Consider the following 13,879-nt stretch of genomic DNA (forward strand, 5'->3'; position numbering starts at 1 on the left):
CATTCAAAGGATGGCACTTCTGATGATGCAAAATTCCCCCAGTACTGCAGTGTAGTGTTACTCTAGATTATGTGTTGAAGTGGGGCTAAATTTCTGACTGAGGTGAGAGTGCTACCAACTAAGCCAAGAAGAACACTTTAAAGGAACAGATGCCTTTGTGAACAAACTGATGTAGCAGGTGCGAGGTGAGATCCCATTGTGGGAGCAAAAGAAAAGAAGGGAGAGAGCTTTTGTTGCGAATCTCTCATTTGTTGTACATGTCCATACATGCACTCAATCGCTGCTTTTCCACTCCTGGACAAGTAGGGTTTTAGAAAATGGAGAAGTACAGGACCAGGAAAGTCTATGCAGTCCATATGGCCATTCCCAGAATCTAACAGCTTTTAATCACCCATTCCCTCTAATAGTGATTTAGTTTCTTTTCACACTATCTGCTTCCCTGGACAGTCCATACATTTGCCACCCTCTTTGTAAAGTAGTTAAATGTGAACTGTCTCTGCACTTTCCACTCGTCTGAGCTTTTTCAATGTCTCCTGATTTTAGAGTGTGTCAATCCTGAATGTATTATCAGAGTTCAATGTATCTGTCCCTTCAGAATCATACTATCTTCTCTCAACCTTCTGATCTCCAAAGTAAACAATTCCAGACTTTTGAAACTCTTCCCATTGCTCAGATACCTTGATGTAGTATGATCAGAATTGTACACTGTACTCGAGGCGTAGCTCTGACAGTAACTTTCAGACTCAGTCACACCTCCTTGGGATATATGCTCTGTCACTTCGGTTATACATCCCACGATCCAGGTAGATTTCTTTACTGATGTTGCACACCATGCAGATGGCTATCTCCAATCCCCCCAGGTTCCCATCTTGTCTTATCATGTAGTTGGGAGTGAGTTAGGTTATATTTGGTTTGCCTGTTTCTTACTGTTTGTTTGTTTCCCCCCCTCCCCCACATTTAGTATCATTTGCAATCCTAGTTTTATTTCTGACCCCAGCTCCAAATCATTTATTATCACGGTGAACATCAATAGCCCCAGTACCGATCCCTGTGACTTGTTGCGAGTGGACCTTTGTCATGTTGGCACAGTTCCATTGCTTTCTCTGGTTTTAATCCAAATATTCCCTCTTGTTCCATGTCTGCCTTCCTTCCTTTGTGCATTAATTGCTCATGATAACTTCCTCATGCGGTACACCATGTGTTCAAAGCAGCGTAAAGCTCCCCCACCAAGCATCCCCAGGTCGGGGAGAATATGTGTTGGATATGGAATACACCCTCTACTCTGACCCATTTTAAAGTTGCAATACAACATCATCTAATTCCCCTCATTGTGCAATGTTTCAGATCCAAATGCCATGAGGAGTATGTCACAGAGGGATGTTGGCAAGAAAGGGAGGAAACTAGAGAAGTAATTGGGTTATTCTGTACAATAGAATTTCTCTACTCATCTAGTCATATAACAATGCAGGACTGTGAAGTTGTTTCTGTTTTAGGCCCAGGAAGAGATGGCATGGAAGATCGCCAAGATGATTGTCAATGACGTCATACAACAAGCACAAAGTGAGCCGCTCGTTGCAAAGTCCACAAAGGTAATGAATTGCTCCTGCTGTAATACTGCATCTTTAACAATATTACCATTAAGAACTCCAGAAATAACATGTGTTCACAGTGGACCAGAATGTAAAGGAAACATTTTTGTGTCTCAGTAAGTGGTTATTTTTCACCTGTCAAGAGTATAAGATAATTGAAAATGATAATAAAAAGCAAACATTAAACGGTTTGTGAATTTTGGGCAGTTAGTGTAAAGAATGCTACCTGGCAGTGGTGGACTGATCCTTTAACAAAGCACTGGCACCATGCCTTATCGGTAGATCACCTTTCGCGCTCTCTCGCGCTCTCCTCTCGCTCGCTCTCTCTCTCCGTCTCGCGCTCGCTCGCTCTCCCTCCGTCTCGCGCTCGCTCGCTCTCCCTCCGTCTCGCGCTCGCTCGCTCTCTCTCCGTCTCGCGCTCGCTCGCTCTCTCTCCGCCTCGCGCTCGCTCGCTCTCTCTCCGCCTCGCGCTCGCTCGCTCTCTCGCTGTCGCTCGCTCGCCGTCTCGCGCTCGCTCTCTCGCCGTCTCGCGCTCGCTCGCCGTCTCGCGCTCGCTCGCTCTCTCGCCGTCTCGCGCTCTCTCGCCGTCTCGCGCTCGCTCGCTCTCTCGCCGTCTCGCGCTCGCTCGCTCTCTCGCCGTCTCGCGCTCGCTCGCTCGCTCTCGCGCTCGCTCGCTCTCTCGCCGTCTCGCGCTCTCTCGCCGTCTCGCGCTCTCTCGCCGTCTCGCGCTCTCTCGCCGTCTCGCGCTCGCTCGCTCTCGCCGCCTCGCGCTCGCTCGCTCTCGCCGCCTCGCGCTCGCTCTCTCTCTCTCCGGAGCGCGCTCGCTCGCTCTCTCTCTCTCCGGAGCGCGCTCGCTCGCTCTCTCTCTCTCTCCGGAGCGCGCTCGCTCGCTCTCTCTCTCTCTCCGGAGCGCGCTCGCTCGCTCTCTCTCTCTCCGGAGCGCGCTCGCTCGCTCGCTCTCTCTCCGGAGCGCGCTCGCTCGCTCGCTCTCTCTCCGGAGCGCGCTCGCTCGCTCGCTCTCTCTCCGGAGCTCGCTCGCTCGCTCTCTCTCCGGAGCTCGCTCGCTCTCCGTCGCTCTCTCGCCGTCTCTCGCCGTCTCTCGCCGTCTCTCGCCGTCTCTCGCCGCCTCGCGCCCTATCGCCGCCTCGCGCCCTATCGCCGCCTCGCGCCCTCTCGCCGTCTCGCGCCCTATCGCCGCCTCGCGCCCTCTCGTCGTCTCGCGCCCGCTCGCCCTCTCGCCGTCTCGCGCTCGCTCTCTCTCTCTCCGCCTCGCGCTCGCTCGCTCTCTCCGCCTCGCTCGCTCGCTCGCTCGCTCGCTCTCTCTCTCTCTCTCTCTCTCCGGCTCGCGCTCGCTCGCTCTCTCTCCGGCTCGCGCTCGCTCGCTCGCTCTCTCTCCGGCTCGCGCTCGCTCGCTCTCTCTCCGGCTCGCGCTCGCTCGCCCTCTCTCCGGCTCGCGCTCGCTCGCCCTCTCTCCGGCTCGCGCTCGCTCGCCCTCTCTCCGGCTCGCGCTCGCTCGCTCGCTCTCTCTCCGGCTCGCGCTCGCTCGCCCTCTCTCCGGCTCGCGCTCGCTCGCCCTCTCTCCGGCTCGCCCTCTCGCCGTCTCGCGCTCGCTCGCGCTCTCTCGCCGTCTCGCGCTCTCTCGCCGTCTCGCGCTCTCTCGCCGTCTCGCGCTCTCTCGCCGTCTCGCGCTCTCTCGCCCTCTCGCGCTCGCTCGCCCTCTCGCCGTCTCGCGCTCGCTCGCCCTCTCGCCGTCTCGCGCTCGCTCGCCCTCTCGCCGTCTCGCGCTCGCTCGCCCTCTCGCCGTCTCGCGCTCGCTCGCCCTCTCGCCGTCTCGCGCTCGCTCGCCCCCTCGCCGTCTCGCGCTCGCTCGCCCTCTCGCCCTCTCGCCGTCTCGCGCTCGCTCGCCCTCTCGCCCTCTCGCGCTCGCTCGCTCTCTCGCCCTCTCGCGCTCGCTCGCTCTCTCGCCGTCTCGCGCTCTCTCGCCGTCTCGCGCTCTCTCGCCGTCTCGCGCTCTCTCGCCGTCTCGCGCTCTCTCGCCGTCTCGCGCTCTCTCGCCGTCTCGCGCTCTCTCGCCGTCTCGCGCTCGCTCTCGCCGCCTCGCGCTCGCTCTCGCCGTCTCGCGCTCCCTCTCGCCGCCTCGCGCTCGCTCGCCCTCTCGCCGTCTCGCGCTCGCTCGCCCTCTCGCCGTCTCGCGCTCGCTCGCCCTCTCGCCGTCTCGCGCTCGCTCGCCCTCTCGCCGTCTCGCGCTCGCTCGCCCTCTCGCCGTCTCGCGCTCGCTCGCCCTCTCGCCGTCTCGCGCTCGCTCGCCCTCTCGCCGTCTCGCGCTCGCTCGCCGTCTCGCGCTCGCTCGCCGTCTCGCGCTCGCTCGCCGTCTCGCGCTCGCTCGCCCTCTCGCCGTCTCGCGCTCGCTCGCCCTCTCGCCGTCTCGCGCTCGCTCGCCCTCTCGCCGTCTCGCGCTCGCTCGCCCTCTCGCCGTCTCGCGCTCGCTCGCCCTCTCGCCCTCTCGCGCTCGCTCGCCCTCTCGCCCTCTCGCGCTCGCTCGCCCTCTCGCGCTCTCTCTCCGCCTCGCGCTCGCTCGCTCTCTCTCCGCCTCGCGCTCGCTCGCTCTCTCTCTCTCTCCGCCTCGCGCTCGCTCGCTCGCTCTCTCTCTCTCTCTCTCTCTCTCTCGCTCTCTCGCTCTCTCGCTCTCTCGCTCTCTCGCTCTCTCTCTCTCTCTCTCGCTCTCTCGCTCTCTCGCTCTCTCTCCGCCTCGCGCTCGCTCGCTCTCTCGCTCTCTCTCCGCCTCGCGCTCGCTCGCTCTCTCGCTCTCTCTCCGCCTCGCGCTCGCTCGCTCTCTCTCCGCCTCGCGCTCGCTCGCTCTCTCTCCGCCTCGCGCTCGCTCGCTCTCTCTCCGCCTCGCGCTCGCTCGCTCGCTCTCCCTCGCTCGCGTTCCCTCGCGCTCTCGCTATCTCTCGCGCTCTCTATCGCGCTCATTTCCTCCCCCCCCCCCCCCCCAATACACTCCCGCTCTGTGACTTTAACGCTCTCGCTCTCTTTCTCGCACACTGTCCAACCCTCTCTCTTTCTCTCTTCCCCCCCCCCCCCCCCCCCACCCCTTCTCTCTTTCCCCCCCCACTCCCCTCCACCCTGAGTTCTCTCTTGAGACTCCTTGCCACAGTAGAGTTCCATGGGCACTGGTTAACGATGTGTGGCCTTGACGGTGACTTGGTGGCATGCTATTCAACCACAGGGGCTATCGCAGTCAAACCTGGTCCTGTGCACATGGGCGAATCAGACTCATTTCCCCGATCCTGACTGAGGCCTGCTCGCTCAGCACACCCTGGTTGAGTATGGTTTAGTTGTCCACTGCATAAACTCACCAAGCCAGAGTTTGAGGTTTCCATAAGATAAATGGTGGTTCTTATTGGAATGAAAAAGTTGGAACAGATTTCGCTCAATATTTTCAAAATGTCATCCTTTTGATGCATATTTGGAAAACATCCTTCAGCTTCACACGACATCTGACAGCGGGTCCAGGTGGAAATGAAAGCCAGCTAACTGAACGCTTGTTTCATGGAATAAAATAAATGTCTCCAAATGTTCTTCACGTGCCATCATACCTACTCCCCTTGTTAATATTAACAATGGTCTGTTGTAATCAGGCAATTCCAATCATTTTTGAAATAAGGTATTTTAATTACATAACATAGCTAAAGTTGATGCAACAACTTTAAGTTGGTGTATTCTACATAACTTGGTGTTGATATCAGAGCACCCCCAGCACATATTTTGTTATAAATTTCTTGAGTGCCAAATAGCTTTTATTTTTCTCCCACCTACTTGACCAACATGTTGAAGTTTCCATAACCCGTCTTCCTTTCTTTGGGTTCCTTCTCATCTACCTCCCCTGCTCCCACCCACCCCTGGACCATTCCCAGTCTACCGATCTTTTCTTTGTTTATCTGTTGTCACCTTGCATTACCCTTTGCTCATCGTCTGCAATTTGGCTCCATTCTGTACAGCACTTTGAGACAAATTGAAGGCTGCAGCACATGTACAGGCCAAGAGAAAAGCATTTGCACAGCGGCTAACTTCAGTTAATGACTCCATCATCCAAATCCTCTCTCCTGTTACTGAGATATATCTTAATGTATTTTATTGCGAGGGAGTTTTGTTCTTTATATGAACTACTTACAGAATGATTGGCTAGCGTTCCATAGTAGAGAAGTAAATTATTAATGTGAAATATCAGTGTCTCGAGCAGTTTATGAATAGTTGAATATGTATCAAATATCTCAATGGAACAATTTTTCCCACTCGTATATAATTTTTGAGATGATTTAGTGGATTCATCAGTTTGTTCCATTTGTCAAACTGAACTAAGCTATTGATGCAGTGCAGTGTGTCATAAGAATTAAGAACAGGAGTAGGCCATTCGGCCCCTTGAGCCTGCTCCTCCAATCAATAAGATCACGGCTGATCTTCTACCTCAACTCCACTTTCCTGCACTATCCCCATATCCCTTGATTCCCTTAATATCCAAAAATCTATCGATCTCTGTCTTGAATGTACTCAACGACTGAGCATCCACAGCCCTCTGGGTTAGAGAATTCCAAAGATTTACCAACCTCTGAATGAAGAACTTTCTTCTCATCTCAATCCTAAATGGCTGACCCCTTATTCTAAGATTCTGACCCCTGGTTCTAGACTCCCCAGCCAGAGGAAACATCCTTCCTGCATCCACCCTGTCAAGCCCTGTAAGAATTTTGTATGTTTCAATGAGATCACCGCTCACTCTTTTAAACTTGAGAGAATATAGGCCTAGTCTACTCAATCTCTCCTCATAGGACAATTCCCCCATTTCAGGAATCAGTCTGGTGAACCTTCGTTGCACTTCCTCAATGGCAAGTATATCCTTCCTTGGGTAAGGAGACCAAAACTGTATACAATACTCCAGGTGTGGTCTCACCAGGGCCCTATATAATTGCAGTAAGACATCTTTACTCTTATACTCAAATCCTCTTGTAATAAAGGGCAGCATTCCATTTGCTTTCTTAATTGCTTGCTGTACCTGCATGTTAACTTTCAGTGATTCGTGTACGAGGACATCTAGGTCCCTCTGAACACCAACATTTCCCAATCTCTCTGTTTAAAAAAACTACGCGTTTTTTTCCTACCAAAGTGGATAACTTCAGATTTCTCCACATTATATTCAATTTGCTATGATCTTGCCCACTCGTGTAGCTTATCTATATCTCCTTGAAGTCTCTCTGCATCCTCCTCACAATTTACATTCCCACCTAGCTTTGTAACATCTAGCTTTGTGTCTATATTGATGAGAACCTGTGCTATATTAATGAAGTTTCTTTAGTTCTTGCAAACTAACTGAAAACCAGACCCTCATTGCTGTTTTAAAGGGTTTCTGATTTATTTTCACTCTGTTTTAAACTTCTCTGCTTACTCAGTGTCCATAAATTCCACATTGGATAGACGTGCAACATAACATTTTGCACTTGTTAAACTTGCATTTATTTTGCCAAATACGTATGAACACTAAGGTGATCCTGGCCACTTTTGTAAATGCACTTAGAATGTGTGATGTTATGATGACGCTGGGTTGTGTTGGACAGCTTGTGATTTTGTTTTAAATGTAGTGTATGTGAATGAATAAGGGATGTATTGTCTGTTTACAGCTTCATCTCACAAGTTGTGTGAAATAATAGAAGCATGAAACAGGCAGAAAAAGTCCTGCTCGACAAATCTTGAGCTCTCTCTCAATGGCTGCTGATCATCGCGAGTTAAGATTCCTGATGCAGCTGCTGTTTTAATACCGCACTTCAGCTATTTAATGCGACACCTGCTTTTCAGAACAGCTATGCAAACAAGAACAGCATGAGGCCGATGGTTGCAGTACACGTTGAAGGTTTCACGTGACTTCTTAAACCGCAAGAGTGAAGCTAGAGCTGTCACGGGAGTTCCCCCGAGGTGCAGGGATCATGTTGCAGCCCAAAAATCTGGAGCAAATGTTTATTTTGATGCAGCACTGTGGCGTTATCTACCATAACTATCTCCGAAGACTGGCGGGATTGTATGTTGCATGATGTGGCTGAATCAGTGGGTGGCAACCACAGTTCTGCTGAAAGGCCTGGAGTACATTATATCAACCTGTTGGAAAGGGCTTAGAGGTACAGGGAGAGCTCTAAATACAGGAATGCTGTTAATTAATGGTAAATAATATTGACACTATATATTGTATATAGAATTGCAGCACTTTACAGGGTGATGGACAACTAGTGGACAAAGAACAGAAGGAAGAGAGAGAAGAGGGTTTAAGAAAGTGTCAGCTGTGGCTCAGTGGGTAGCATTCTCGCCTCTGAGTCAGAAGGTTGCTGGTTCAGGTCCCACTCCAGGGACTTGAGCACACAAATCTAGGCTGGTACTCCAGTGCAGTGCTGCACTGTCGGAGCTGCTGTCTTTCAGATGAGATGTTAAACCGAGTCTGCACGCTCAGGTGGACGTAAAAGATCCCATGGCACTATTCTGAAGAAGAGCAGGGGAATTATCCCCGGTGTCCTGACCAATATTTATCCCTCAATCAACATAACCAGATAATCTGTTTTTTTTTAGTTATGATCACATTGCTGTTTGTGGGAGCTTGCTTGTGTGCAAATTGACTGCTGCGTTTCCTACATTACAACAGTGACTACAATTCAAAAGTACTTCAATGGCTGTAAAGCGCTTTGAGACATCTGGTGGTCGTGAACGGTGCTATCTAAATCCAAGTCTTTTATTGTTTGACTGACCTGCAGTGACTGTTTGAGGGATAAGACTTGGATGGACAGCTGTTATGAAAGCATGTGTAGCATGAAATAGCTGAAGTGCTGTATCTGTTCCTATGTATCCTGTATATGCCAGATCACCGTTACAATAAAAGTTATCAAACGTTTTCCCTTTGTTCCCTGAAAGCAACCTAGCTTTTTGCGAGCTTCGAAATTGACTTGTGTGTGTTCTTTGTTCTAATTCTAGCTATGACTAATAGGAAGAAGAATGGGTTCCTGTGCCCTCCCATTCAAGCAGCTTCACTCCACGTCAAGTAAAGGACTCTTCCTTTCTGTTAACACAGCCATGAAACAACACTGTACTTTACACAGTCCGATATTACTCCGTCGTTTGTATGAAGATAACTATGCATTCCAGGATCTCCAGACTCGAGTTGCGCACTCGTTTCAGCGACTTTATTACCAGTCAGGGCACTAATGAAGGGTTTTCTCATGAAGTTGCTGCATCGAGGTGCAAATCAAAGGGTTACAAAGCGCTCTTTAAATCTGGGTTCTGGGTGTATGGTTCGAGAACATTTGAAGTGACTATTACAATAGAGCTTTGCTGTGTTCTAAATGCCACTCCATTGGTTTGTTGCAGTCTGTTTTATTGTCAGCCCTTAGATAATACCTTCAGGATTTTTGTTCAAAAAATCGGCACAGAGGGAAAAAAAAATTTATATATACATAATATATGATTTTTTTTTTGAAAAAGGTTTGGAAAATCTCGTGTTTCTAGATGATAAATGGGGGTATTTACTCAGATGCTACCTAATTGTATTGAGATTGAGTATTATCACAGAAACAAGCAAATAAAGGCTGTGTCTAGGTTTTTGGTACTATGTACCATTTCTATGTTTTCGGATGCATAAGTATTCATGTACTTAATCTAAAATCATACCTATTTAATTGTGTTTGATTTAAAATACATATATTATTGAGAATGGTGTGATTTGTGTTTGTTTTTCTTCCATTTGAGTGTGCGCAGGGGAGGGGAGAAATTCCAATCGGTGGGGTCACTACGATTTCAGTTTTTGTATTATTGACTAATGTCTGAAAGCTCCTCGAATTATAGTGAGATTTCAGACTTTCTTCCTGTTGGTACCAATAATTATAAACCCAGTGGCCACACTGCTAATGCTCTCCATGTCTTTGATACCTGAAAGGCTTTTCTTTCAATTGTGCTTAATTATTTTAAACAAACCAGCATCTCTCGCTCTCGCCCCCGCCCCCCTCGCACCCCACCCTCGCCCCCTTCGCACCCCACCCCCCTCGCACCCCACCCTCGCCACCGCAGCCCTCATCCTCTCTTCCCCCTCTCATCCTCTCTTCCCCCTCTCATCCTCTCTTCCCCCTCTCATCCTCTCTTCCCCCTCTCATCCTCTCTTCCCCCTCTCATCCTCTCTTCCCCCTCTCATCCTCTCTTCCCCCTCTCATCCTCTCTTCCCCCTCTCATCCTCTCTTCCCCCTCTCATCCTCTCTTCCCCCTCTCATCCTCTCTTCCCCCTCTCATCCTCTCTTCCCCCTCTCATCCTCTCTTCCCCCTCTCATCCTCTCTTCCCCCTCTCATCCTCTCTTCCCCCTCTCATCCTCTCTTCCCCCTCTCATCCTCTCTTCCCCCTCTCATCCTCTCTTCCCCCTCTCATCCTCTCTTCCCCCTCTCATCCTCTCTTCCCCCTCTCATCCTCTCTTCCCCCTCTCATCCTCTCTTCCCCCTCTCATCCTCTCTTCCCCCTCTCATCCTCTCTTCCCCCTCTCATCCTCTCTTCCCCCTCTCATCCTCTCTTCCCCCTCTCATCCTCTCTTCCCCCTCTCATCCTCTCTTCCCCCTCTCATCCTCTCTTCCCCCTCTCATCCTCTCTTCCCCCTCTCATCCTCTCTTCCCCCTCTCATCCTCTCTTCCCCCTCTCATCCTCTCTTCCCCCTCTCATCCTCTCTTCCCCCTCTCATCCTCTCTTCCCCCTCTCATCCTCTCTTCCCCCTCTCATCCTCTCTTCCCCCTCTCATCCTCTCTTCCCCCTCTCATCCTCTCTTCCCCCTCTCATCCTCTCTTCCCCCTCTCATCCTCTCTTCCCCCTCTCATCCTCTCTTCCCCCTCTCATCCTCTCTTCCCCCTCTCCCACCCCCACTAACCCCTCTCTCCCTTCCTGCTTCCCCTCTTCCTGTTGGAGTTGCACTCCATATTTCTGCTTTATGCACAGATGGATTCTCTTAATTTCTAATGTTGCAGCTGCCCATCCCATCATCCAGTCATATTCTCTTTTACTTGCCTCTTGATCTATTATCATCAACTGCCCTTGTGGTTGTCAAATAATATAGCCACAAAATATAATTTTTCTCCTCCGTAATCAGCCTTCTTGCCTCTTTTTCGTTGCTAGTTGAAGGATCTTTTTCATTGGTCATTTCTCTTTTCCCGACTAATTTTCAGTGTACATCAGTGGCAGTCAAACTCACATGCTGCTTTCCGTCTTCCTACTTCAGCGTTCAAGGCCCAGTTTTACACATCCATTAAATCTTGTTGAGCACTTGAGAGACAAGAGTGCTTAGTACCAATTCTGATATAATTTTTGCACAGAAACCTCTTCATATTGTTAACACACCATTGCAGTTACTCCTCTCTATCTTCCTTCATCTGTCTGATGTGGACTATCTAAGTAAACTATATTTTATCGACTTACTTGGTCTGTTTCCTTGTTCATTTTCCGGTCAGTTTTTAGGCAGCCCTGTTGATTACCAGGGAGAAGGACATCTACCCTCCAGTGTGTGGACTGGGTGTGATGGAGCAGGTCAAGGAACCATCCCTGGTTGCGGTTGTGATTTTTTTTGCCACTGACCAAAGTGTGCGACACAGAAGAGCCGCAACAAGTCTGGTGCAAATCAGATTGTGATGGATGAGGCAGAGCTTTTATCCAATTGAACATGGAGGGACAGAAGCTGCTTATTCAGTTCCAGGGAAAATCGTAGTCCTCATCGCAGCCCTAACTCCCAGCTGTTCAGAGGCTGATCCACATCGTTCACAAGCTCCAAGACTTGTTTGGGCTCTGAGCTGAGTTTCAAACCCCATATCCATATCCATACATCTCCTACTTACTTTTGACAACCACAACATCATCCACATTTGCCTCACCCCTGCCACTGTTGAAACTATTAATCGTTCTTTCATTACCTCCAGACTTGACATATGTCCTTACTATACAGTATAAATGCACACGAGGCCCATACTTGAGAAAAGATCACTCTGTGACCTGTTACCTTTATTACCAAGACCTCAAGAGACAGACGGTGGGTGGAGCTTCCCCTTTTACACTGGAAAGTCCAGGTTAGGAGTGTCTCTCACAAAGTACAACTTAGGTCAGCTTATACATGGGATATAATGATAGTTGAATACATGACATCACCCCCCCCCCCCCCCCCCCCAAAAAGTCTTATTGGGATCACAGGTTGAGTCTCTCTGGTGGTTTACACTCCCTTGCAGAGCGCCTGAGTTGGGGCTCCGGTTGTTGGGCGCTGGCCTGAGTGTCTGCTGTTTGCGGTGCCTCAGGCCTGTCCGGACTGCCCACAGTGACTGGGCTCTCCTCCACTTGGTTCCGGTGTTCGGTCACCTGTGGTGGAGTAAACTCTACATCGTGTTCTTCCTCTGCTTTTATGGGGTTGCTGAACCTCCTTTTTGTTTGACCCGTGCTTCACAAGCACTGAATTCCAGGACTTCATGGCAGGCAATGGAATCAACCATGTCAGAACGGCACCGTTCAAGCCGGCCTCAAACGGCCAAGCGGAACGAGCAGTGCAGATAATCAAACAGTGGATGCTCAGAATCCACGTGTTTGCGGCAGATTTGTCCATTGGTAAGTTTAACTACCAAAACCCTATTCCCATCTTTGGCAATCACAGTGCCTGCAAGCCATTTGGGCCCTGCAGCGTAATTAAGGACAAAAACAGGGTCATTGACATCAATACATCGCGCCCTCGCATTCCTGTCATGGTAGTCACATTGTGACTGACGCCTGCTCTCAACAATTTCTTTCATAGTAGGGTGTATAAGGGATAACCTGGTTTTGAGCGTCCTTTTCATTAGCAGCTCTGTGGGTGGAACCCCTGTGAGCGAGTGTGGTCGGGATCTATTGGCCAACAGGAGGCGTGATAAGCGGCTTTGTAGGGAACCCCCTTGGAGTCTGAGCATCTCCTGTTTGATTATCTGCACTGTCCGTTCCGCTTGGCCGTTTGAGGCCGGCTTGAACGGTGCCGTTCTGACATGGTTGATTCCATTGCCTGCCATGAAGTCCTGGAATTCAGTGCTTGTGAAGCATGGGTCATTGTTGCTGACCAAGACGTCCGGTAGACCATGGGCGGCGAACATTGCCCATAGACTTTCTACCGTGGCAGAGGATGTGTTTGAATTTAAAATGGCACACTCAATCCATTTGGAGTAGGCATCTCCGACAACCAAAAACATTTTTCCCATGAAAGGACCTGCGTAGTCCACATGGATGCGTGACCATGGCTTGGCGGGTCAGGACCAGGGGCTAAGGGGGGCTTCCCTGGGTGCATTGCCCAGCAGAGCACATGTGTTGCACCTGCGAACACAAAGTTCCAGGTCTGCATCTATCCCTGGCCACCAAACGTTTGACTTGGCAATTGCCTTCATCATGACAATGCCCAGGTGCTCATTGTGAAGTTCTCTGATAAACACCCCTCTGCCCCTCTGGGGTATGACTACTCGGTTTTTCCACAGTAGGCAATCGGCCTGAATCGAGAGTTCATTCTTGCGCCTATGAAATGGTTTAAATTCCTCAGGGCATGCCCTGTACGTGGCTGCCCAGTCCCCATTCAGGACACATTTCTTAACTAAAGACAGTAGCGGGTCTTTATTTGTCCAGACTTTAATCTGACGGGTTGTCACAGGTGAGCCTTCGCTTTCGAAAGCTTCAACAGCCATGACCATCTCAGCATGCTCAGCTGCCCCCTCAGTGGTGGCTAGTGGTAGCCAGCTGCGTGCATCAGCACAGTTTTCAGTGCCCGGTCTGTGCCGAATTGTGTAGTCATAGGCAGCTAACATAAGTGCCCACCTCTGTATGCGGACCAATGCATTCGCATTTATGGCCGCCTTGTCGGCCAAAAGGGACGTTCGGGGTTTGTGATCTGACTCCAGCTCAACTTTCCTGCCAAACAGGTAGCGGCTCTAACAGCGTGCTCAATTTGGGAAGAAAGTTGCCAAAATAGTTCAGGAGCTCCAGGAACGAACGCTCCATCGTGTTACGGGGTCTGGGTGCTCTCTGGATCGCTTCTGTTTTGGACCCAGTAGGTCTGATCCCGTCTGCTGCTACCCTCCTCCCCAGGAATTCTACCTCTGGAGCTAAGAAGATGCACTTCGCCTTTTTCAGTCGCAGCCCTACCTGGTCTAGTCTGTGTAGCATCTCCAGGTTGTTCTTCAGTATCGCGACCCGTGATTAGGATGTCGTCTTAAAAAACCACCGTCCTTGGAATCGACTTGAG

General features: G+C 50.6%; 1 protein-coding gene across 6 annotated transcripts in view; it reads left to right on the plus strand.

The window, feature by feature from the left end:
• The window catches only part of akap10 (A kinase (PRKA) anchor protein 10), a 100,434-nt gene extending 91,139 nt beyond the window's left edge, over window positions 1–9,295 (plus strand). For 2 of the 6 annotated variants that reach the window (XM_070857038.1, XM_070857041.1), the window contains 2 exons: window positions 1,494–1,589; window positions 7,437–8,561. In XM_070857038.1, the coding sequence (XP_070713139.1) occupies window positions 1,494–1,589; window positions 7,437–7,502 (162 nt within the window). In that variant the 3' untranslated portion in view covers window positions 7,503–8,561. The other 4 variants (XR_011587241.1, XM_070857042.1, XM_070857039.1 and 1 more) reach the window with 4 other exon arrangements.
• The last annotated feature ends 4,584 nt before the right edge of the window (window positions 9,296–13,879 follow it).

This window comes from Pristiophorus japonicus, chromosome 16 (assembly GCF_044704955.1).
Source record: "Pristiophorus japonicus isolate sPriJap1 chromosome 16, sPriJap1.hap1, whole genome shotgun sequence".
Lineage (NCBI taxonomy): Eukaryota > Metazoa > Chordata > Chondrichthyes > Pristiophoridae > Pristiophorus > Pristiophorus japonicus.